At 43.2% G+C, this 25,281-nt stretch overlaps 1 protein-coding gene across 1 annotated transcript in view; it reads right to left on the minus strand.

The window, feature by feature from the left end:
* The window catches only part of GLIS3 (GLIS family zinc finger 3), a 247,866-nt gene extending 222,792 nt beyond the window's left edge, over positions 1–25,074 (minus strand). The window contains exon 1 of the mRNA XM_077816424.1: positions 24,690–25,074. Within this exon, the coding sequence (XP_077672550.1) occupies positions 24,690–25,074 (385 nt within the window). The remainder of the gene's footprint in view (positions 1–24,689) is intronic.
* Positions 25,075–25,281: the final 207 nt, after the last annotated feature.

The raw sequence follows: 25,281 nt of genomic DNA on the forward strand, positions 1-25,281 counted from the left end.
GAGGCCACGGAGGTCCCGTCCTCCGTGTGAGCTGGATTTGCCTGGGTCAGACAGAGCGGGGCCGACCTAAGGAGAAAGCAGGGGCCCAAGCTGAGCTGGGGAGCAGAGGTGTGCCAGATCCAGAGAGAGCAGACCCTGTCCCGGGAGCAGAGCTGCAGCCCCAAAGCCAGAGGCACAGCCCAGAGAGAGCGGACTTGCCCTGGGAAGAAAGCTGCAGCAACCAGAGCCAGAGGGGCCAGAAAAGCAGCCCATAAAGCAGGTCAGTGCTGGGAGCAGAGTCACAGAAGCAGCCTGCAGAGCAGACCTATCCTGGGAGCAGAGCTGTAGCAACCAGAGGCAGAGGGGCCAAAGAAGCAGCCCAGGGAGCTGGAGGCAGAGCAGCAGCAGTGCTGAGACAGAGTGGTGGAGCTGGGGCTGGAGCAGTCCGGCGCTGGGTGTGGTGAGCAGCTGGAGAGAGCGAGGGGGACCCTGGGCACGGGCCCAGCACAGGGAGACACCTCAGCCAAGAGGCTCTGCAGGCCAGGCTTGGATCGTAACCCTGACAGGGCGGGGGCGACACTGGAAAGAAGGGTCCTACCACTTAGAGCCTGAGAGCGTTTGGCCACCACCAGAGCAAGTGTCCAACCCACAGCATCCCTGCAGCACAGCCAGGGCCTGAGAAGAAGGCCTGGGACTTACAAGGAACAGACTCTGAACTGCCCTGACATTCCAGAGACACTGTTTGTGAAGTTCCCTGCCACAGAGTGGGTTGATGTGTTTCCTTTAACCTTTCTCATTTTCCCTTATTCTTTTTAAAATTAATTGTTGATTAAATAACTTGCATTTGCTTTAACTTGTATGTAATGGTCAGTGGGTCAGAGAAGTGCCCAGTGCAGAGAGAGTACCCCGGAGTGGGGACGCCCTAGCCCCTGTCCTAGGTGACCACAGCAGGGTTGGAGGTCGAGCCCCCCAGGAATCCTGGGCCCAGCCTTGTTGGGGTTACGAGGACTCTGCCAGACAGGAGAGTGGAAGGGGAGTCCTCAAGGGCAGGGAGGCCACTGGGTAAAGGAAGTGGGAGCGAGGTCTCAGATCCTTTCGCTAGCCCACTTCACCGGGGTAGTACAGAAGCCAAGAAAGTTCCCCACAATAGCGGAACTATTCCTTTGCTTACACTTACATCTGAAGACAGAATTTATCCTGGAGACTTCAGATGAGGGGCTAAGCAGCAGAAGTAGACGAACACTTAAATATACCAAAGGTACCTTTTTTATGCAATTGTTAGAATGAAACAAGAGAAAAGAACTATTGAAAATATACAGCATACAGCTATCTCTATATTTACATACGTCTTTACATTTTTAAGGATAATAATCTAAACTGATTCAGACTACACTAATAGTTAGACATGAAAGTGTAATATTGTCTTTACAATGCATGTTTTACTCCTGCTAACATTAGTGTTAATAGAGGGTATGAGTTGACCTCTCTGATATCGATATGGCAAGGGATAAGGAACTCTGCATTCTTCTCTGCCTAAAACTTCCTCCCGACACTCATGAAAATGGGTTGGAAAGAGGTTCTGAAGCTGGGAAGAGGCTTCTGAGCCATTTCTCTACAGGCCGGAGCAGGGGGTTAGTGAAGCTGGAATTTCAATCCAGGTCAAATCAAGTGACATGGTCTGACTAAATGCTCCACATCTCCTCTATTAAACAGAAAAAGTTTCTCCTTTTCTTCCATCCTATTGAAACTTACACTCCAATATTTTCATCCACAGAGCCACTATCTCCAGACAGACTGCAGTATCCTGATTGTGGGAGGATTTGGGGATAACTCTTCACCTACCCACCCTGCCTCGCCCCGCACTGTCCACTTTCACAATCACAGAATGTGCACGTATGACAAGTAATGCTCTTGCTTCCACCACTATCCAGCAGCATGCCAGAAAAGGAACTCCTTCATGCAAACAGTCCTCTTGCTACATACACTGAGCTCCCAGTGAAAGCAGAATTTCTCCTACATTACAACAGTTTTTAATTTATTTACTAATAGAAATCTTATAAAACTTGTTTTACAACTTAAATAGAGAGAAGCTTAATATATACACAATACAAAATTATGAATTGGCCTATGGACATTCCCACTGCTGTAGTGATGAGACTTACTATCAGACCCTTTCTTCAACTTTGCGTTATTGATCACATATTGTGGACATGTTTTTCTATTCTTCCTCTTCTGTCTTGTCAGTTGGTAGTGCTGGTTAAAATCTTTCAATATCTCATGTTTAGGTCCAAACTTCTGGGTTTTTTTACATTTAGATTCATAACCTGTCACTTCTCTTCCACCACCTTGCTATGCTAATTCTACCAGCCACTAGGAGATGAGTGATGAGTTCCTTCATTGCTTACATAAAATGCAGAGTTTACAAGACAATTTAACAAAAATACTAAGGAATTATCTTGACAGCTGACTCCCTACTATCTGATTTGGGGGCATTTTCATCATACATGGAGAAATCCTCCCATTTCATTACATTCTCTCCAGCATTTGCCTGTCCCTGTACGCTAAATTGTTTAATTTTAAGGGGAATTAGGTGCCACTGATAAATAATTTTAACACAATTTTCTTTTATTGTGTTTATTAAAGTTGAGGAGCATTGTCCCATATTTTCTCCCATTTCTCAATTTTGGTGTCTATGTCTCCATCAACTTTCCATCTTTTCCTGAACATAATTATTTCTTCTAAGTATACGCTTCACTGATGTAGTAGTTTTTCAAATTCTGTCAATTTTCCAAAGATTTGCCTTTTTGAGGCGGTGGGTGGAAGAATGTAGGTTCTGATATATTGGAATACTGGGGTCTTTTTTGAGTTGTTGGATTTCTTATAGTGATCTAAATGTATTGTCTCTAAACAGCTGTCCAAATTGTAATATACCTATAAAAATTCCCAAATGTCCAAATTTCCCAAGCTTTTATTTGGGTTAAATTCTTAATTGTCTGCACTGGGCAATAGAGGTGATGGGTATGGGCTCAGTTTTCTAAATAAATTATTCCAAATTTCTTTTTTTGCTTTCAGAAAATGATGGTTTATATACTTATTCGGGCCTATGGGTTTTCTTTGTCCAGGGGATCACATGGAGTTGATAGCACAACAATCTTGTTCTATCTGTACCCACTCTATGGGTTAGTGTTATTCGGTACATCAGGTTTCTGATCTGACAAGCCTGATAATAGTGCTTAATGTTTGGTAAAGCCAATCAGCCCTTTTGCCATGGTCTTTTTAAAGTAGGGGTAAGTCTACACTGAAAAAAATCCCCGCAGTGCCAAATGTCAGAGCCCAGGTCAATTGTGGCTTTGGGCTAAAGGGTTAAAAATAGCAGTCTAGATGTTCCTGCTTGGGATGGAGCCCAGGCTGTGAGACCCTCCCCCTTGCTGAGTTTCAGAGTCCAGGCTCCAGCCTGAGCAGGAACATCTACACTGCTATTTTTAGTCCTGCAGGCTGAGCCCTGTGAGCCCATGTCAGTTGACCTGGGCTCTGAGATTTGACATAGTGGACATTTCTTTGCTGTGTAGGCATACCCTAGATTGCTCAACCCTGAGTTTTTTATTTAACCAAATGAATTCAGGTATCATGGATTGCCATTGATCTCAGAGACTTCCTGGGAGCGTTTGGAAAAGAGAATCAATTTAGGGTAATATATTCATTTAAGCTGCCATAGTTCTGCATAAAGTTTCATATTTGGACCAATTTCCCAGATCTGTTTTGATTTTCTTAAACCAAAGGAGTGTGATTAATTGTACATAAGCCTTGCCATCTTTTAAAAATGTATATTCCCATGGCTCTTATTGAAGTAGTTACCCATTTGTATTTATCTTTTATATCATTCTGCAGATCAGAAAGCACACTTATAAATCAGGAGTTCTGACTTGTAGCTTATTTTAAATCCTGACACTTTGCCAGACTTTGCGATTTTGTCTTGCAATTTGGGTAATGTGTGCTGGACTTGTAACAAATGTCATGACATCATCTGCGTATAAAACTAACTTGTGTCCCTGTTTCCTATTGTAATTCCATTTATATGAGGATTATTTCTGATCTATTGGGTGAATGACGGCATTACCACAAAGAAAAAAAAAAGACATTAAAATTGGTACCATTGATATGTCTCTCAAAGAAGGGGGAGTTTTTTTGATCAATATCCATTTACTCTCACAATAGTGGGTGGCTTGGACAGTAAGACGAAAATCCAAATTTGGGCCTAAACCAAAGGTATCTACAGTAATTTGAAGAACTGCCAGGTCACTCTATCAAAAGCTCTGCTTCTAGTGATAAAAACAGATGGGACTCATTGATAGAGTCTGCAAAGAGGATCAGGTCTAAAATTCTGAACATTATCTGTTAACTGCCTGTTTAATACAAATCCTGTCTGGTCTCTGCTAATATAGCTAGGTAATAATGCTCTTCAGTCTATTTACTAGGACTGAAGCATAAGTTTTTGCATCTTGATTAGATTTTTAAAACATCTTTCCTGTTCTTTGGAAGCTAGGTGACCTTCATGCTATGCACTTTAAACAAATACCCGCAAGTCCTCTCGGTGCTGCCAAAAGTGGTCAAAGGTTAACAAGTAACACTTCAGATCTTATTAAACTGAACCAATGCTAATTAAAGACACGAGTGCTAAGCTGATTTTTTTAAAAGCACTATATGTTCTGAGAATGCTGATTAATGAGAGAATAGTTATAATTGATTAGCTGTAATTTTCAATGCAACTGCAGATTTATTAATACATGTTCCAACAGTAATCTTCAATAAATATATACTGTAGATCAGTTACATTGCAGCTGAACGGTTCTTAGAAACCAGGCTTTAGAGATGTCATAATAGGATATAACGAAGTATACTTTGATATGGCTATTCACTATTCTTGGCTGCCAAAGTAAATTTCCTATTGTTAATGTCAGAGAGTGGAGAAGACTATCCTGCACTGTTATTCAATACAACATGAACACAGGTGAATGCTCAAAGATCATTCTGGCTTCTTTAAAATGTCTCCATGGTCAGAATATAGACTTCTTTTCCACCCTTGTAAGTAAAACCTTTAAGATGAACTAATACAGTCTTTGATTTATTTTCAGTTTTCTACATCATATGTTTAAATAAAAGTATTTAAAAGGACACTGTTGAGCCAGGAGGTAAAAATGTTGAAAGCACTAAAGTCCTTTAGGTGCCAAAATCCCATTGAAAGCCACCTAGAGGCTTCTGAAAATCTTACCCGTAGTCTACAGAAAAGGTTTACCTTGAAAAATGTATATTGTAAAGTTGCATGGGTGGACTTTTCAAAGCACTCAGAGTAGGCCTGACTCTGCACCTACTGAAGTCAGTGTTAAAAATATTAACTTCAGTGGGAGCAGAGTTAGCCCAATGTTGAGTGTTTTTGGAAATCTCACCCTGTAGATACTTTGTGTGTCATCTTAAAAGCTATTTTAAAAATTCATTGTTCCACATAGAATAAATATAAAATAAAATATGGCTTTTGTCTCAAGCTTGTGCATAAACAAAGTTGTAGTTTACACTATGGAATTGTTGCTCCTTTCTTGCTAGTGTAAAATCAGTGGTAATTTAGGCCTACAGCTAAAACTTAGGACCAAGCTATACCGTTCAGGACTATGTTTCCCACCTTGTGTGACGCAGTTAGGTCGACCTAACCCCCCCACTGTAGCTGTAGCTAGGTCGATGGAAGAATTCTACTTCCACTTTCCTGAATCTAGGCAAAGCCACTCAAATTAATGGAAAAATTAATCTGTGATCAATTCGGCTCTCTGGATGTATTAGTTTTAGTTCATTTAGTGTTTTAATCCATTCAGGGGCCAATTTCTTTTTAAAATTACTGTCGTGCAATTCTTGTAACCAGGAGGTTGCCTCCAAAAGCAGAATTTAGCCCCAGCAGTGTATCTTTTAGGATCAGGAAGAAAAGGAGGATATGCATTTCCTGATAGTCTCAATATGAGGAAAAAATGTCAGGGAGGAAATGAAAAGTTCCTGAGACTTCGACAAAAAAACATGGAATTCTATTGTGCTACATTTCTAATTTAAGCCTGTATGTTTTATTATTTTCACTTTGTATTTGTGGGACTGATTTAGAATGTTGCAGCCTTTATTTCTAATTGACATTTGTAATTCACTGTGATAGTATGAGTTGCAGGGAAAATTTTCAGCGATTTTGTGGCATCTAGATCGAAAGAGGTATGGGGAGGGAGCTGGTGCTGATGGTGAGCTGGGTGTACTGCTGAGTTGCACAGTACTTGGATCTGGAAATTGGAAGATGCTGCTCGGAGGCCTAGAGAAGGCAAGTCCACAGCACCTCAAAGTGTGGGAATGGGGGGAATTATAAGCCCATCTGCGTTAGGTGGAGGGGGGGAAAGGGAAGGGGCAAAGAGCGACCACAGCAACAAGGAAGGAGAGGTTAAACAGCAAGATACTCGTACCGCCTCCTGCCCTGGCCTCTAAGTGAGTTGTAGTGCGCCCGGGATGTTGAAGCTCTGAGCTGGTGTGTGGCTCCTTATGACACAACATGCATTTGGGTCATAAACTTCCAGTTGCTAAGAACGGCTACTCTAGCTAGAGGAAGTGAAAGCTTTCTCTTACGATAAAGATCCCAATTCAGATTCTGTCTGGTCACTCCAACAGATATAGCACAATAGAGGAAATCAGTGTTTAAAGACTCTTTTCTCCTCAATTTGCAGAAAATCCATCCCTGCTTGGCCTAACCATTTGACACACTAATAGCCTGAAACAGAATATGGGTCAATTTTACCACTGCTGCCTTTTCACAAAAAAAGGCACTTTTGAAAGCCTTTATGACAAGATGATCAGAGAGAAAAATTTCTTACAGGAGCAATTTCCCAATTCTGTGTTGGGATTTGTTCCATTTAACTTTTGTCATGAACTAGGTTGTGTGTTGAAGCAGAACCAGTATTTGGACAGTTAGGACACTGGAAAAAGCATCACTAATTGGGTGTCTTAGAAATTATTTTCTCTCTTGGATGTGTATCATTTAGCTTTAAGGAAATAAACAAGAGTACCACAATAGGTTTCTATTCACTGCACACTATAAATGTTTGAAATTGACAAACATTACATGTGATTAACCTACTTGTCTAAAAGAAAGCTAATGTACCTGACTGTTTTAGTGACACTCCTTAGTTGAGGTTCAATTAATTAAACAAACAGCTACCCAGGTGTGTGTTTGGTTATCGGGCACTCTATGAGCTGGATTCCATCATCCTTAGTCACAATGAGTCATACCTTACTCTTTCAGTGGTTCCATTGATGATGAAGTCCTATCTTTTTACACTATAATTTTGGAGATAGGGAGTGCCTTCCTATATGTCTGTTCCGTGATTGGGTCTAAACAGTAAAGGAGAATTTTTCAAAACTTGAGGTCTATGGTTCACCCACAAAAAAATGTATATGCACAGCCACACAGCTGTTTGCATGTATAAACAAGCTGATTGCATGTGTTGCACAAGTACGCAGTTGATTGAGAGTGCATATACGGACAGTATATAAATATCTTTTCACATTCAAGTACTTTCCGTATGCTTATGCAAACTTGTTACTTATGTGCATGGGCATTTTTTATAATTGAAACGTATGACCAGAATTTTGAATATTTCTCCCTAAATTTTATCTTATCTGAGCCTGCAGTGCAATCTTTTGGGCCTATAGGACAATCAATGAAGATGGCAGTGCTGGGAGGGTCGGGGGGGGTTATGTCTATCAGTTAACCAAATAGCAGTAAGATACAATGGTTCTGTCTTCCCTAAGCACTGCAAATGATTATTATGACCGTGAGCATAGAAGTGTCTATCTTCACAAACACCAGCTGGACTCCTGCCATTGTCTCTTTTCCTTCAAATACACTGTTGTTTATAACAGATACAAAGGATGAGGATAAGAGCGTCATAACTCCCTTACTTACATTTTGATAAACAAAGACTTCTTCCTCCTGTACAGTGTTGTCATAGCCATGCTGGTCCCAGGCTACTAGAGAGACAAGATGGGTGGGGTAATATCTTTTAATGGATAACTTCTGTTGGTGAGAGAGACAAACTTTTGAGCTTACATAGAAGAAGAGCTCTGTATAAGCTCAAAAGTTTGCCTCTCTCACCAACAGAAGTTGTCCATTAAAAGATATTACCCCACCCACGTTGTACCTCTTCCTCCTGGCATTTTTGTGCATTAAGTTAATTTACAATGAACCAGAGATTTTGTTTGCTGGCAAGAACACAGATATGAAATCAGTAGAAAAGAAGCAGTGTTCACAACTTTTATTGTTAGGAAAACAACTATCCAGGCAAGTTTGCTGTCTTGAAGGTCCTGGACTATATCGTGGCATGAGAAGCAGAAATAAATAGGTAGATTTTATGTGAATCTGTCTTTATTCCTGACAGCAAAGAGGAGAAAATAAATGGTAGCTCATCTTTCCACATAATTTCATACAAAACACAGTGGACCTAGATGAGTGGGGCTTAAGGGTTAGTACAAACTGGAGCTGCATATTAGCTTTTTGAAGGTTTCCAAGTTCCTCAAGGAAAAATCTGTAACTTTCATGTATATGTCCCGACTCCACTCCACTTCATTGTACAGATCACCGTGTACTGTACTTTTAATCGTTGCCTATGCATATGCAGAGGCTAATTTTCTAAGTATATGCACCAATATATGTTGCATATTGATTGAATAAATGACGGCCTCACACATTTGTCCTCTTTAGGAATATCTGGACTTCACTTCAGTAAAGAAAAGAGGATTTGCAATATTACTGTAAAATATGGTCAAAGGCAAAGTGGGCAACAAGGACATCATCTGGAGCAGTCTTGCCCATGGTCCAGGGGTAGGAGAGGGCGAATCAAAACTTAGACGCCTTAAAAATGCCATCGCAGAGAAGTATCACAGTTTCATCACATGCTAGCAATTTTGCACATAAAAGTGTCAAAACTTGAGAACATTTTTTGTCATCATTGTATTTGTCCAACAAATACAACAATGGAGATAAAATATATCAAATGCGTTTTGCTCCTGCAATTCATTTTTCAGCACAGTTAAGGGAATACGCTAACCAGAACATAACTTTGTATTTGAAACCTTAATTTTTTACAGCAGTTGTAAAACTTTTGCTCATTGTACAAAATAAAATAAGCTTCTGATTTAATTTACTATAAGCATTTGCATCACACCCATCACCATATTATTTATATAACACTACAGTCTACAGGCCATAACTGAAGTCAAAGCCCATTGTGCTAGGAACTGTACCATCATTAGTAAATGATATGCTGCCCCAAAGAGCCTACATATTTTCTTCAGTCACTGAGTAAAATCAGATTATGGAAGTGATCAGGACAAAGAAACAGATTTAGTTCCACGGTCAACAGATGAAGTTTTCTCTATAGTGATGTAGAACTACTCAGAACAGAAGCAAAAGGTTTGGTTCTCTTCGAGAAGACTTTAAAACACAGGGGCAGAGGTGGGTGTTTGTGGAGGCACAAAGAGGTAAAACGACTTGCTGAAGGGCACACAGCAAGTCAGTAGGGAGTCCAGCAACAGAAACCAAGGATGAAATCCAGGCATCACTGAAGTCAATGGGAGTTTTGTCATGGACTTCAGTGGGGCCAGATTTTCATACCAGGTCCCAGTAGCCAATCCACTAGACCTCACTGCCTTGCTGGTATCTGTACTATCACTGAGAAGGTGTATGTTTTCTTTTAAGTGCTTAAAAAAAGCTTGCTCATTAAAACAAAACATAGAAAGGTACTAATTGCAGTAGAAAGCATACCATTCTAGTTCATTTTGAAAATAGGGTGCTTTGTAGATTATGGCATATACAACTCCAAACAGCATATACAGCTGGGATGGGACTTTAGGTGCAACCCCTAGAGAGGGTAAAAGCCACATGGTCCAGAAATGTAGGTGCTAACATACCATGAGAAAGGCCATGCTTGCACTATCCAGTGCACTAAGAAAGAGGGCACACCGGAAATCTCACAAGACAGTTATTATCCAAGGCAAACAGAATCCCAAATATTTCAACATGGTGTTTTAAAAATGAGTCACAAGACCCTGACCCTGACCCCATTGAAGTCCATGGCTCCCTAGCAAATTCAACTGGAGCGGGAGCGGGCATATACTGAATAGAGAATGTACCTCTTAGTCTATCAGGACTGCCCATATTTTTGGACCAAATTTTGTTCTCATTTGCACTGCTACAATCTGAATGATTTCACATACATGAGAGCTCTGGAAGGCCATATTTGCACTCCAAGCACAGAGCAGCTGTAGCAGAAATGGCTCCTCTTTACTTCCTATTAAGAGCAGCTGAAGCAAAGGCAATAGCTGGGAAACCTGGGATTTCTTCCCTCTGTCTTCTCCAAACATGGTAGTGACAATGAGGACCAAATAAAGCACTGAGATACGATGGTGAAGAACATGGTATAATACAGCTAAATAAATTGAAATTGTCCAAGGAAGGCACAATACAAGTGTGTACAATAGTGGCTTCCAAAAACCTGCATTTGCACACATGCCTGGGTAACTGTGCACAAAATTGCCTAGTGGACACTCAGTTACTCAGTTGGAATACACACATGCCTAATTATGCATTTTTTGCATGTTACTCCTGGGGGAATTATGCGCCACTGCACATGCACAGAATTTGTGTCTCCTGAAGATTTCTTTGCTTCCCCGCAGAAAAATGACTTTCTGACGGGGAAGCAAAGGGAAACTACAAGAGCGATTACATGACCCTTCCCAGCAGTATGTTTCAGGGGCCTAGGGCAGCCTGTAGAGAGGTAAATCACTGTGGGACAAGAGGCAGAACTGGGGAAGACCTGGTGAGTGACTCCTACCCTGTGCTGGGCTCAGCTGCTAGTCCTCACTGGGTTAGGGAGGACAGGACTTCCTCTTCCCCTGCACAGCATCCAGGGCTGGGTCAGACCCACCTCCAGATTTTTCCCCAGCTGCAGGAAGATCTACAAAGTCTCCCCCCCCGTCCCCACCCCACACACTCCTGCTTCCTGCACCCATCGCTCCTCAGCTGCAGGGGGAGGGATCCCTGTACAGGGGAGCTGCTCCCCCATCTGCCCAACCCCCATGCATCCAGATCCCCTCATACCCAGACCCTCCCACCAAGCCTCACCACCCATGCTCAGAACCTCCCTGCTGAGCCCCACTCCCTCTGCACCTGGACCACCCCAATGAGCCACCCGCACCTGGATCCCCACCCCACTGAGCCCCACTTCCCCAGTATCTGAACCCCCACACCCAGACCCCCCTGCTGAGCTCTATCCCCCCCATAACCAGCCCCCCCCAGTGAGCCCCATCCATCTTCACCTGCCCCCCCGAGTCCCATTACTGTTGCACCCAGAACCTCCCCAACAAGATCCTGTGCATCCAGATCTCCCCGCACCCAGATCCCCCACTGAACCGCCTGCACCCACATTGCCCCACACAAAAAACACTCAACCCACACCTGGATCCCCCCATACTAAGCCCCTCCACACTTGGATCCTGCCTTGCTGAGCCTGCCTGCCCACACCTGGTGCACCTGGCACAGATGGGCAAGGCCCTGGGGTGTTTCTAGGGCAGGCCTGGTCCTTGAGCTGTGTCAGGGTTGGGTGCACCCTCACCGCTGAGTCCATGGCCCGGAGGGAGCTGCACAGTGATCTCCCATCTCTGTGCAGCCAGTGGCCTGTGCTCCCCAATGCCATGCTGGAGCCTCCACATTTATTTTACAAATAAAATTTGCAGAATTTTAAAATATTGTGTGCAGAATTTTTATTTTTTTGGCACAGAATTTTTAATTATTTGCCAGAGGATGCCCTCAGCAGTAGCATGTACACCTATTTCCCTTTCCTGTGAAAATGCAGCCCTGAAATGTACTTAATACTTTGTGTTAATAGAATGTTTTTCATCCAAAGATCTCAAAGTGCTTTTAAAATGTGTAGGAGTCATATTATCCCCAATTGGTAAATGAGGAAACTGAGGCACGGAGATGTTAAGTTACTTACACAGGTTACACAGCAAGCCTCTAGCAGAGCAGGGAATAGGACACACATTGGAGTCCTTGTCTGGTGCCCTCTACATTAGACCTTGCTACTTTCTAGGTAGATATTATAGTGATTTCAAGAATTTGCTGATACACAAGTTCTAAATTTCAGCCAATGGAAGGGCAATTAAAATGTGTACCTTGTACCTCCTGTATGAACACAGACATTGGTGTTGCCACCTATTGGAGAAAAAGCAGAACTGAAAATCTCTTGCTAATGTGCAGATTCTCAAATAAGGCTAATGAAACAACATAAATAGTAGGTTGAGCGTTTTGTTTGTTAGTTTTTGTTTGGTGTGTTTTTATCTGGGTTTTAAAAAAAGTTTAAAGTTAAGGAGCCAATTTTTCCTCTCTGTCACACTAGTGTAAATCCAGTGAGCTTGAGTCACCCTTTGTAGTGTAGAGGGATGTAAAATGCACACACACCCATCCACATCCCTGCACCAGTGAGAGCTGCTGCCCCAGGAGAGAGCAGCTGGCATCTGCATTGTCATCATTCTCCAGAGATTATACTGGGGAGGGCATTGCTAATTTACAACCAGTGCTCTTTAAGAACCCCACCACTGAGAGCTACCTATAGAATTTGTTGAATCAGCATATCATTGCCCCTTGGAGCCTGCTCATGCCTCTGCCATAGCCAGTAATGCCAACTTTGGGGGCCTCATTAGCCAGCTGCAGGCCTCCTGCAGATCAGAGTCCTCAGGTACTTTTCACTGCTGTAACCTGCCCATAGGGTGAACCACAAAGTGGCATAGAACAGTGCTGAACAACACCCTCTGCCTTCAGTTGGTTGCACCAGTGTAACAGAGGAGAATTTGGCCTCAGAAGTTTGCAGATATGTGTATTGTTTGATTGGACTTTTCTGTTATGCTTTATTTGGGATACATGTGATTTATCTAAAAAAAACCCAACCCTAATTGCCATAACCTACAAAGCACTGGAAAAAAAGGTGAGGGATTGAATATAACAGGAGTTAAATTAAATTCTAACATAGAATGGATAAGTGCTGGAATTATGCCTAATACTCTTGAGGGATTTTAGAGTTCCAATATAAAAGTAGATCCATTTGGGCACAAGGCCTAATATTCTTGAGGGACGTCTATAAGTTGCCTGGGGCCTTTTGGATGAGTGTCTGTGTGTTTGCTAGTTTCCTTGTCTGTTCACATTTTCTTTAATTTAAAACAAACAACAACAAAAAGAACCAGAAGTTCATGCTTGAGATCATTTCTTTTAGACTCCTCATAAATGACTCCTGGGATTCACATGGGTATTGTGTGACAGTATACTTGAAAAACTGCACATCAAATACATATTTTATGCTTAAGGAGGCTTAATAGTTGAATTACATTTGAAGCATGACAAATGCTAAACAAATTGCATTCTGAAACATCCTCTGCCAAAGGAACCTCTTGCAACAATAATGTACCTAGCAGAGCTTAAATGGAAATCAGGGAAAATATACCTCAAATATACTCTATCTGCAGTATGCCAAGCCCCAGAGTGAATTTTTCCCTCACCTTATATTTTTTCCAGCATCTTTACCAATCCATACAAATACTATTGTATGTGTTGTTGTAATTAAGTTCTGGGAGTTTCATGCACTAAATTGTGTTCTTTTGGCAAAAACCAAATCTGGTTGAAGAATTCACCCAGGCCTCTTTCTGTTGTCTTCAAATGCATCTCCCAGCCAATTGCCAGAAGTCCCCATTTGTGATCTCCTTGTGATCAAGTCTTGTTTTGTTTTTTTAACCATGTCAAGTCTGCTGAAGTATGTGGATACAAACTAGGGTCGGTATCATTTAATCACTTCACTGCTGCTTAAACATTGTCAATAATCAGGCTTATAAACTGTTGAAAACTGATTAAAGAGAATAACTGGAAAAAAAGTAAGACAGCATTAAGCTTTCCGTGTAAGGAGCTCTACAGCATACTGATGAACTTCTTTTTCAGATTGTGCCAACACACACATAAAAACAACAGTACTAAAGAGCAAAATAACGCTGTAAAAGATTTTGAATGTGGCTCAAGCTGCTTACTGATTAATACTTTTGCACATAACACTCCTCTCAAACCTGTGCGGTTATTGTTCCTGGTAAAACAAGCCTTTGTTGACAGCTAGGGGCAAATGATCCTTGCTGACCAAGTTCACAGTTCTCACACAACTTAACAGTTTGAGAGCTGCTCCTTTTTCCACAGCTTGTCCAAAAACCTTGGCATGATTGACAATTTTTTTTTCTTTCTTTCTTTCTTTTTTTTTTTTTTTTACAGTGTGGAAGAGTCTTAGGGCTTGTCTGCATGAACAATTAGTCTGCAGTAAACTAGGGTGTAAATCTATCCCACAACAGCCTGCCACAGTCTAACTGTTCACGTGCCCTTTGCTGACACATATTAACAGTTCGTTCGAGTGTTATGAGCTGGTCACAGAATGACAATATCCTGGATAAACCTGATGGAATTAAGTTAAACCGTACTGAATTAGATGTAATAACTTTGGGGTCCATTGTATTAAAAATGCAATTGTTTATGTAGTATTTTGAGATTGTATGTAACTTTGGGTGCTAATGTAATTCCTTCGGCTATCAGCTGTAAACTTGTGACCTCAGAAGAGACCCCTTTGGTGGGGTTTGAATGACTAATCACCTGCCAGAGCCCATGTTAAAGTTGGGGTGATCTCTGGTGAGCTTATTAGTATGTGTGTACATGCTTTCATTGTTTTTAATATGTTGTCTCTGTACTGCTCGTATAGGAAATGCCATGTGATAACTTATAACTGTTAGTTATCTCTCTTACTAGTCTCTGAAAAGCAAGCCTGTTTAGGAAGCCTGTCTTTTGTTGGGAATAACACAGTAAAGGCAGGGAACCGTTCAACCTGGAGATAATCCAATCTGAGGAGAGAGAAGGTCTGCACACAAGAAAGGCAACAGCCGGGGAGCCAAAAGCCTGAGAATGGCTGCCCTTGCTGAACCACTGAGGGGAAATATAGATGCAGTTGCCCTGAATTGTGACAGACTAGATCAAAGTACCCTCATGAACTGTTACCATGAGTCAGCAGAAAGAACAGAGCCAGTTAGACCACAGCAGGCTAGTATGGGGCAGATTCGCATCCTAACTTGTCGTGGTCTAATCGTTCATGTAAACAATCCCTTCATGATCTCATATCAAGCATGTCCCACTTTATTGCACACTGTTTTCAGCAAAACTACAACAGAAATCAAACCCACAGCTGTCAGATGTGTCAAGCTTAGAACTTGTTGGAATCACAGGAATCAGAGATGGAAGAGACCTTTGCTGGAGGTTATGTGGCTGTGTAAATTAAAGCACAACTTGTTCTATGTACACTAGAGAAGGAGGGTTTTTTTGTTTGTTTGTTTTTAAATGGCTCCCGTTTGGTAGTTTTACTAACAAGTGTACTTGGATGATTTTTTATAACGTACGTCAAATATTTCCAAAGTCTCACTCTAAAGGCCAGATTCAAGCTTCAGTTACCTCCCAGTACTTCAACTACATTGATTTCTACAGAGTTTTTTTTGGTGTGATTGAAGGCCAGATTTGATTCCAAAGCACTGATTCTCCACTACATTCAATGTGGTGGCCACAAGAACCTGGTTGCAACTCCCTGATTCAGACATTCTCCGCACTTGTGCAAGGTATTGCTGCACAGGGCAGCTCAAACTTATATCACTGGCCTAAGATCCCTAGAGGATTGGATGTAGTAGATTAGACCACCACTCTGATACCTTCCCTCCCCTTCTGGTCCTGCCCATGCCATGCCCCTTGTGCACCCCCCCTTTCCTCTGAAACTGGGCGTAGGAGGGGAGGATGGTGTCGCAGCAGAACATCAACTGTATGCCAGCAAAGAGCTTCCCTGCCTGGGGGGAATTCTCCATTAGCCATCTTTTGCTGCTTTAAGGCCACTTTGTGCTGGCCTGACTGGACTGGAAAATCCAGCCCTAAGTTTGTAATCGGCAAAGTTTTCACCAGCATTGCAGGAAAAACTGCAAAGTCATAGACGCTTTCTTTAAATACTCATCATTTTCAGAGCGATTTTTTGTACCATGTGATATCTGAGTGCATCAATGTGCAAATTCATGATTAAGAAGATTTCTGTCTCACCTGCACATCTTCTCAATAATTTTATTGAGGCATTGTTGAGTTTGAGTACTTGTGGGATTGTTGCTTGGAACATGAAAAGATGAGACTATCCCCTTAAAGTCACAGGTCCGTTTACCAGGCCAAAATAGGGCTTACGTACAACCTCATTCTGACGACTGTAAGCCCAGTGAGACTCCAAGAACAGGAGGTTCCAAGCATGGAACTTATGGAAATTGAACTCCCTCTAGCAGCAGTGTACAACTAGTTCTTTTACTTGTTTGTCCCACAATGAAGCACTGTTTGTGCCCTAAATGCTGCTTTCAGTGAGCTGGGAGTGACTCTTGGTTTTCAGAGCTGCTGAAAGTCTTAGCCATGACTACATCACCCATTTATTAGTAAAAGTAAGATGCTGTTGGAGTTTAAAGACAGAGGGCTCAGTACTGTGCTTCCATTAAGATAAGGGGCAGTTTCATCATTGTCTTCAGTGGGGCAGGCCCTGGGTTTGCCCAAGTTAACAACAAAAATTAAGTTTCTAGTTGAGATTTTCAAAGCTGGCCAGCGGTTAATTCTAATAGAAGATGCATAAATTAAATCCCCTCACTGTTTTGAATATTTTGATATTCAATATCCTGTTTCTCATCATCTAACCAAGTTCATTGGGGAGCATTTTCAAAAACACTCAGTGTTGGCCTAACTCTGTTTTTATTAGTCAATGGGAGTTTTACCATTCAGTGGCATTAGAGATAGCCCTGAAAGCTGAACCCTTTGGAAAATCCTGCCCGGAATAGACCTTTATTTCACTTTATTCTTCAAACTCATTCGACTCTAATAAAATTCTCTGACAAAAAATTATAAAAATTGTCAGACCAAAGAAAACCGTGAGGCTATTCAGAGCAGTAGTGGTATGACCACATTCTTTGTGTCCCTTCTGAGTTATTTTATTAGTGTCTTGATGGTGCTTTGAATTGGGCTGGTGATAAACTATGTGTATATGTCCTTCTAGTTCAAAAACTGTCACTACAATAAAAACACTACGGGCTTTATCCAAAGCCCACTGAAGTCCATGGGCTTTGGTTCAGACCCTAACATGCACCTTTAGGAGCTACTATCATACAAACATGCAACAAAGAGGCAGTTCCTACCCTGAAGAGTTTGCAAGACTACAGACAAAAGGTGGATAAATAAAACAGAAGTGGGGAGCACAAGGAAACAATGGGCTTGGCTACACTTGAGAGTTAGAGCACATTAAAAGGAGCCCCAGGTGCACTAGCTCACTACCCGTCCACACTGGCAAGGCACATAGAGCGCTCTGACTCCGCAGCTACAGTGCTCCTGGTACTCCACCTCGGCGAGGGGGAATAACATTTTGTGCGCCCCAGCTGGAGCGCCACGGCGCCAGTGTGGACCCCAGCTCTGTTAGTGCACTGTGATCTGCCTCCAGAAGTTTCCCACAATGCCTGTTCTAGCCACTCTGGTCATCACTTTGAACTCCACTGCCCTGCCCTCAGGTGACCAACCGTCAGACCCGCCCTTTAAATTCTCTGGGAATTTTGAAAATCCCCTTCCTGTTTGCTCAGCCAGGCATGGAGTGCTCTCAGCGAATCTTTCCAGGTGACCATGCCCCCATGCGCCAGGAGATCCCCAGTATGCAGCAATGGCAAGGTGCTGGACCTCATCAGTGTTTGGGAGGAGGAAGCTGTCCAGTCCCAACTGCGCTCCAGCTGCAGGAATTACAGTACCTTCGGGCAGATATCAAGGAACATGATGGAAAGGGGCCATGACCGGGACGCACTACAGTGCAGGGTTAAAGTAAAGGAGCTGCGGAATGCCTACTGCAAAGCCTGCAAGGCAAACAGACGCTTCAGTGCTGCCCCTGCAACCTGCCGTTTCTACAAAGAGCTGGACGTGATACTTGGGGGTGACCCCATCTCCACTCCGAGTACAACCATGGACACTTCAGAGCCCAGTTCAACAAGGCAGGAGGAGGAGGAAAATGGGAGCAAGGATGCTGAGGAGGAGGGAGACACCCTGGTATCCCTAGATACATACAGCCAGGAGCTGTTCTCAAGCCAGGAGGAAGGTAGCCAGTTGTGGCGGCTGGTGCTTGGGGAAGGACAAACACCAGAGAAGGTTCCCAGTAAGCAGCTCTTATTTTGGGAAGGAAGTTATTCGGTGCGGGCTCTTGGGGCAAGGAGGGTTAGGGCTGCATGCATACCTAGATGCGGAATAGGGCGCTGATTGCTCTCTCACATCGCGGTAATTGGCCTCAGTGATCTTTTCAAAGGTCTCATCCAGAACTTGGGCAATGCGCTTGGGCAGGTTTCTTGGGAGAACCACTGTGGTCCTTGTCCCAATAAGGCTAACTTGTCCGTGCCACTGTGCCGTGAGGGGTGGGGGGACCATTGCTGCACACAGGCAAGCTGCATATGGGCCAGGGCAGAAGCCACATTGTATTAGAAGACCCTCCCTTGCTTCCCAGGTCACCCTCAGCAGTGAGATATCTTCCAGGATGAACTCCTGTGGAAAATGTGGGGACAGTGTTCAGTAGAGGGGCCCCCTGCTGCTGTTGGCTCTCCCCAAGGCACAGAAACCCAGAGGACAGTAAAGCTGTGAAATGGTCAGTCACGCTTGACCCTGTGCTTACTCACCATTTTGGGGCTCCGTGGGTTATGTGCTCTTGCTTTGGGATGGGCAAATTATGTGTAGACTGTTCTTGCTCTTAAGTATGGGGGAACCATTGCGCTGTCTGGTATGAGCAATGCTGCCTCTGTTAAGTGTTCCATTTTGCCTTTACAGATGCAGCCTTGAGATCTCAGCCGTCTGTGTTATCACCAGCCAAAAGACTCCAAAGAATCAGAAAGAGGCCATGTAGAAGCAAGGAAGACATGTTGCATGAAGTAATGCAGCATTCAAGTAATGAAAATCAAAAAGTGCAGGAGTGGCAAAACAGTGACAGGAGGATCCGCCAGCAGAATGAGGAGCGGCGGCACAAAAGCACGGTGCTCCGGCAGCAAAGCACGGATCAGCTGATAAGCATAATGGAGCGCCAAGCGGACTCTATCCAGGTGTTTGTAGCCATGCAGGTGGAGCACTACCAAGCTGCCGCCCCGCCCCGCCTCCCCCCCCCGGCAGCCCTTGTCCTAGAACGCTTTCCCTTGTGCCCCCATGTCACCTCCAACACACTTTTCCCAACATCCAGGTTCTTATCGCCATCAGCTGCCTCCAACACCTGTAGCTTCTCCACCCAGCCCTGAAAACTACGACCCTTACCCACTGCACTCAACCCCCATCACCATGCAGTATAGCCATCCTGAAGTGCAGCACTCATTGCACAGCACTCCAGACAGGAAGGCTGAGTATGATAACAGGACCGTTCACAAATCTGTGATTGTACCATTCCCCACCCCACCTCCTTGCCCTTTCTGTTTCCCAAGCAGTTGTGTTTCTTTTCAATAAATGAATTTTTTGGCTTTGAAAACATTATTGCATAAAGTAAAAGATACCTTAGCCCAGGAAACTTAGCCCAGATACCTTAGCCCAGGCACTGCAAGTCAGCGCAGCAAACACAGATTCCTACTAACATTGGAACCACTGCACTTCACTCCCGTGCAGGGCACCAGACATTACTGGTGGCTTTCAGCCTCGAATTGCTCCCTCAAGGCATCCCTAATCCTTGCAGCCCCGCACTGGGCCCCTCTAATAGCCCTGCTCTCTGGCTGTTCAAATTCAGCCTCCAGGTGTTGAGCCTCCAAGTTCCATGCCTGAGTGAATCGTTCACCCTTCCCTTCACAAATGTTATGGAGGGTACAGCATGCCCATATAACCGCAGGGATGCTGTCATCGGCCAGGTCCAGGTTCCCATACAGAGAGCACCAGCAGCCCTTTAAATGGCCAAAAACACACACTACGGTCATTCTGCACTGGCTCAGCCTGTTGTTGAACTGCTCCCTGCTGCTGTCAAGGCTCCCTGTGTGGGGTTTCCTGAGCCACGGCATTAAAGGGTAAATGGGATCTCGAAGGATCACAATGGACATTTTGATTTCCCCTATGGTGATCTTCTGGTCTGGGAAAAAAAGTCCTGGCTTGCAGCTTCCCTGAACAGGCCAGTGTTCTGAAAGATGTGTGCGTCATGCACCTTTCTGGGCCAGCCTGCGTTCATGTCAATGAAACACCCATGGTGAACCACAAGCACCTGGAGAACCATAGAAAAATACCCCTTCCGATTAATGTACTCGGAGGCTAGGTAGGCTGGTGCCAGAATTGGAATATGTGTGCCATCTATCGCCCCTCTGCAGTTAGGAAAACCCATTTGTGCAAAGCCATCCACAATGTCATGCACTTTACCCAGAGTCATGGTTCTTCTGAGCAGGATGCAATTAATGGCTCTGCAAACTTGCATCAACATGATTCCAATGGTCGACTTTCCTACTCCAAACTGGTTAGCGACCGATCGGTAGCTGTCTCAAGTTGCCAGCTTCCAAATTGCAATAGCCACCTGCTTCTCCACCATCAGGGCAGCTCTCAATCTCGTGTCCTTGCGCCGCAGGGTGAGGGTGAGCTCCTCACACAGTCCCTTGAAAGTGGCTTTTCTCATCTGAAAGTTCTGCAGCCACTGCTCGTCATCCCAGACTTGCATGACGATGTGACCCGCCACTCAGTGCTTGTTTCCTGAGCCCAAAAGTGGCGTTCCATGGTGGTGAGCATGTCTGTGAATGCCACAAGCAAACTTGTGTCATATGCGTTACTCGAGTCTATATCATCATCGGAGCCCTCACTGTTACTTTGGATCATAAGGAATAACTCGACTGCCAAATGGGACGTGCTGGCGAGACTCGTCAGCATACTCCTCAGCAGTTCGGGCTCCATTCCCACAGACAGAAAGGGAAGACAGAGCGCGCAGTACAAGAAACGTTGAAAGATAGCACCAAATTGGACAGAAGCACAAGGATTGCTGGGATGCGAACCGATGCATCACAGGGTGTTGGGACAGGACCCAAAATGCCCCACCCCTCTCTGCCCCCTTCCCACAAGCCACAGCACCAAGATGGGTAGAGGTGCAGTGTGGGATAGCTGCCCATAATGCACCACTCCCAATGCCTCTGCAAGTGCCTCAAATGTGACCACGCCACTGTGCTTGCAGCTGTCAGTGTGGACAGACTGCAGCGCTTTCCCTGCTGCACTCTCTGAAGCCAGGTTTAACTCAAAGCACTCTACATCTGCAAGTTTAGCCATGCCCAATGAGTTGACACTGTCCAGCATGACAACAGTGGTCACAGCAAATCAGCTGCCTAACCATTATCAAGATTTTTGGAGGCATCACTGAAAAGCATAGTTTTAAAGAGGGATTTGAAGGAGGATAATGAAGTGTCTTTTTCAGTATTTACAATGAGCTCCCCCCATGCATTAGGGGAAGTATGGGTGAAAGCATGGAGGTGCTTGTACGAATATTATAAAAACAGGCAGTCAAGACTGGCATCATTAGTGGAATGACAGTTAATATCTCAATACTAAGAGACAATAGGTGGGTTGGGGCTATAGACCTCAAGAGCGCAGACAAGTAGTTTGTGCTTGTTGCAATGGAGAAGAGGCAGCCCATGGAGGGCTGCAAGGAAGGGGGTGAGATGAACATAGAGATGTTCCAGGAGAATGATCTTTGCAGCAGCATTTTGAACATCCACAAACAGTGCCATAGGCAAATATGATGCTTTACCAATAGAATAAAGATAGCTCCTTCTCCAAGAAGGTTACAGAGTAGATGTAAGGGCATTAATTACATTTCTGATACAGAGGTTTCTAGACAGGAGTTTACATGCAGAATGTGAAATTAACACACAACATAAGGGGCAGAACTGAAGCATAAAAATAGTTTCCCTATTCCCAAATAGAAGTTTTCTACTAAGATTTTACCCTGAAAATCCTACTATGTTACAGTTAGCTGTTGAGGTAATTCCTCCTCAAATAGAGGGCACAGCATTCTGTCGCCAATTATTGGCTAATCTTGCAGTATGGTTATATGCTGAGAAGTAACTCTAAAAACAGCATTGTGGGTTTCAGGATTATGGTCACACAATGATTTCAAGATCAACTTTATGACATTTCCAAATTGAAAGGTTTTTTTCTAAGTTCCAGTGTTACAATCTCACCATGGGATATAAAAGTCACGCTTGTTTATTTTTGGTTCTTGCATTATTACCATTCACAAAGAGTCTGCAACTTAGTTAACAGTTCTGCAGCTGATGTACAGGCCAGAACATCATCCAGGTTATTTTCACATAACTGTTGACTATGTAAATGTAGGGATAAGAGGAGTAAAAATATAGAAAATATTTATTTTTGCCAGAAAAGTAAACAGCAATCAACTGAAAGAGACATAGGGAGCAGATATGTTACGTAATGGCATCCCATTTATACAGAGTCATTTTTCTGAGCATAACTACACTTTAAAGGGATGAGGTCAACTTGATTATGTGAAAATGGTACATTTTTAAAATTTACTTTCCCGAGAGAACTCCCTTTAAAGAATATATCCTGGAGTTTTGGTAATTATTATTTATTTTAATAATAAGACTTTTCTACTCCCTGTTGATATTTCAAAGGGTCTTTTAGGCAGGCCTCAAAGCAATACCAAACAGGCCCAGACCCACTTCTCTTCCCTTCTGCCCGAATCCCTTTTCTCTCAGCCCACTCCTGCCTGCTGCCTCTTAAGTGTCACTTTCAGCTTTGCTGATGCTGTTTCTAGTGAATATCCTTTTGCAGAGCCTGGGTAGATTTAAAAAAAAAACAAAACAGTGAAACTGATGGTTCACAAAGTGCTGTTAAATACACACATATCTAACAATAAATTCTGTCTATTTTGTAATATTTTTATGTACTGAAAAATCCCATGATGTCCAATATTTCTTTATTAGATGCTTTAACACTGTACTTGTAGCCATGTTATGCAATCAGTGCCACAAATGAAGTAAGGTAATACTTAACTAAAGTAAGAGACATACAATAATGCCTGTTCAGACTTGCCTTTCTTATCCAGAGAATAAGAAAAAAAAAACACTGTATGTTATGGAGTCTTACAATACACAAATGCATTACAAAACATTACTCTTAATAGGACAGAAGGTGAGTACCATTTTGAACAACATTTCCTTTTGAACTTTTTCAACATAGTTACAGAATAGAAATGTATCCTTTATAGAACTACTAGTATCTTGAGCAAGCATCTTTTAATGTAGATTGTTACCATTTTCTTTTCTTGACTTCAGCACCAATACCTATATAATTTTATTAAAAGCAATTCACATAGCTCAGTGGTTTGAGCATTGGCCTGCTAAACCCAGGGTTGTGAGTTCAATCCTTGAAGGGGCCATTTAGGGATCTGGGGCAAAAATTGGTAGGGGAGAGGGATAGCTCAGTGGTGTGAGCATTGGCCTGTTAAACCCAGGGTTGTGAGTTCAATCCTCAAGGGGGCCATTTAGGGATTTGGGGCAAAAATTGGGGCTTGGTCCTACTTTGAGCAGGGGGTTGGACTAGATGACCTCCTGAGGTCCCTTCCAACCCTGAGATTCTATGATTCTAAGTTCTCTATGATTCCTGGGTAGCCCAAAATTTTCTGCTTTTCCTTCCATGCCAAAGAAAAGATCCTGACTTTTCAACCCACTTTATCCCTTACTGTAAAAGAACAGGGAAAGTTTTCCAAAAAATCCAGTATGCCCAATATGCCTGTTATGAGCAGATGTAGACATGGCATATTCATTATAGTCAAGAAAAGCCTCAAATACTGCAGCCACATACTTAGAGTAAAGTTGTGAAAAGCAAGAGACAGCTGAAGCAACCCACTTGGAATAAATAGGATACCCCACCCCACCCCCTCTCAACCCAAAAACTTTTCCTGATGTTTGGAAAAGTGTAACTTTTTTCTTTCATTCAATCTGGAATTCTCTCAACTTCCAGGACAGGAAGGGAAGGTGCCAAAATACCTAAAATGGTGATCACTATTTCCAACCTGAAACAAACCCCCCAGTTCAAGCCTTGTTTTGCAGGCTCCAGAGCTTCATGTAGTTCAGATAAGCCTCTGAAGTTGCAAATGCCTATCCAAATAGAACTGAACTCCACACCTTGTGAGGTTTGCATCACTAGTTAGGATGACGCATACAATGGTTCCCAATCAGTAAGTCATGGTTGAAGGGTGCTCAGTGGCCAGTAGCCCTTCAAAGTATCTAAAGAGTTTTACATACTGTGCAGTACACTCACTTCAAAAACATCGACAACACTGCTGCTTCCATCAATGAGCAGTTGTGCTCTTACATCCACTACAGAATTTTTCCTGTACCACTTGCACAGCTCTGCCACAAAAGCAAATAAAATTCCCCACTGCACCATACAACAATTCTGGGCAATCACTAGATGTTGCAAATCCTGGGGTAATAATCAAACTATGAACGATTTACATTTTTAGCCAATACTGTTAAGCATGAGATAGCAGCAAAGGAAGGATCATAATTAGAAAAATTGCTCCTACCTTTAATTGTGCTTGGGCAGAAGATGTTCCCAAACTCCTGCTGCTTTGGTTTTAAAGACTGTGGTGCTGGCAGCCCTGGAGGCTGTGGGACTTGGAATAAAGGCTTCCCATTTGTAACCACTTGTCTCCTGGGACTTAAAGCAGGGAGGTGGATGGTACTTTCAGTGATGTTGCTCTGAGGAGCTACCCCTCCTCCAAGGGGCATCTTTAAATGGAGGCTGGTAGACAAGTTTCCAATAGCTGGCCTTGGGGTGCTGCTATTTGAAGATGGGCAGGGTGTTCCTGCATGAACTCTTATAGGCGGAATTTGCTGTCCGTTGATCATCCCGGGACCATGGGGAGTACCTGAGGTCCGGTGGTTCATACTGCATGACCTCCCATTCATTGTCAAGTAGTTGCAATGATCAAAATGTGTTATACAAATCCACAGGTATCAATGACATCAGGCTAAGGAAAGTATGTTATCCATAGTGATTAAGCCTGTTAAAAATACATAAATAAAAATATTTTACATTGTAGTAAATAATATATGATGACAGGACTGTTCACAATATTTAACTATATGAAAAAATATTGATTATGATCAGCAAAG

The sequence above is a fragment of the Eretmochelys imbricata genome, chromosome 5 (assembly GCF_965152235.1).
Source record: "Eretmochelys imbricata isolate rEreImb1 chromosome 5, rEreImb1.hap1, whole genome shotgun sequence".
Lineage (NCBI taxonomy): Eukaryota > Metazoa > Chordata > Testudines > Cheloniidae > Eretmochelys > Eretmochelys imbricata.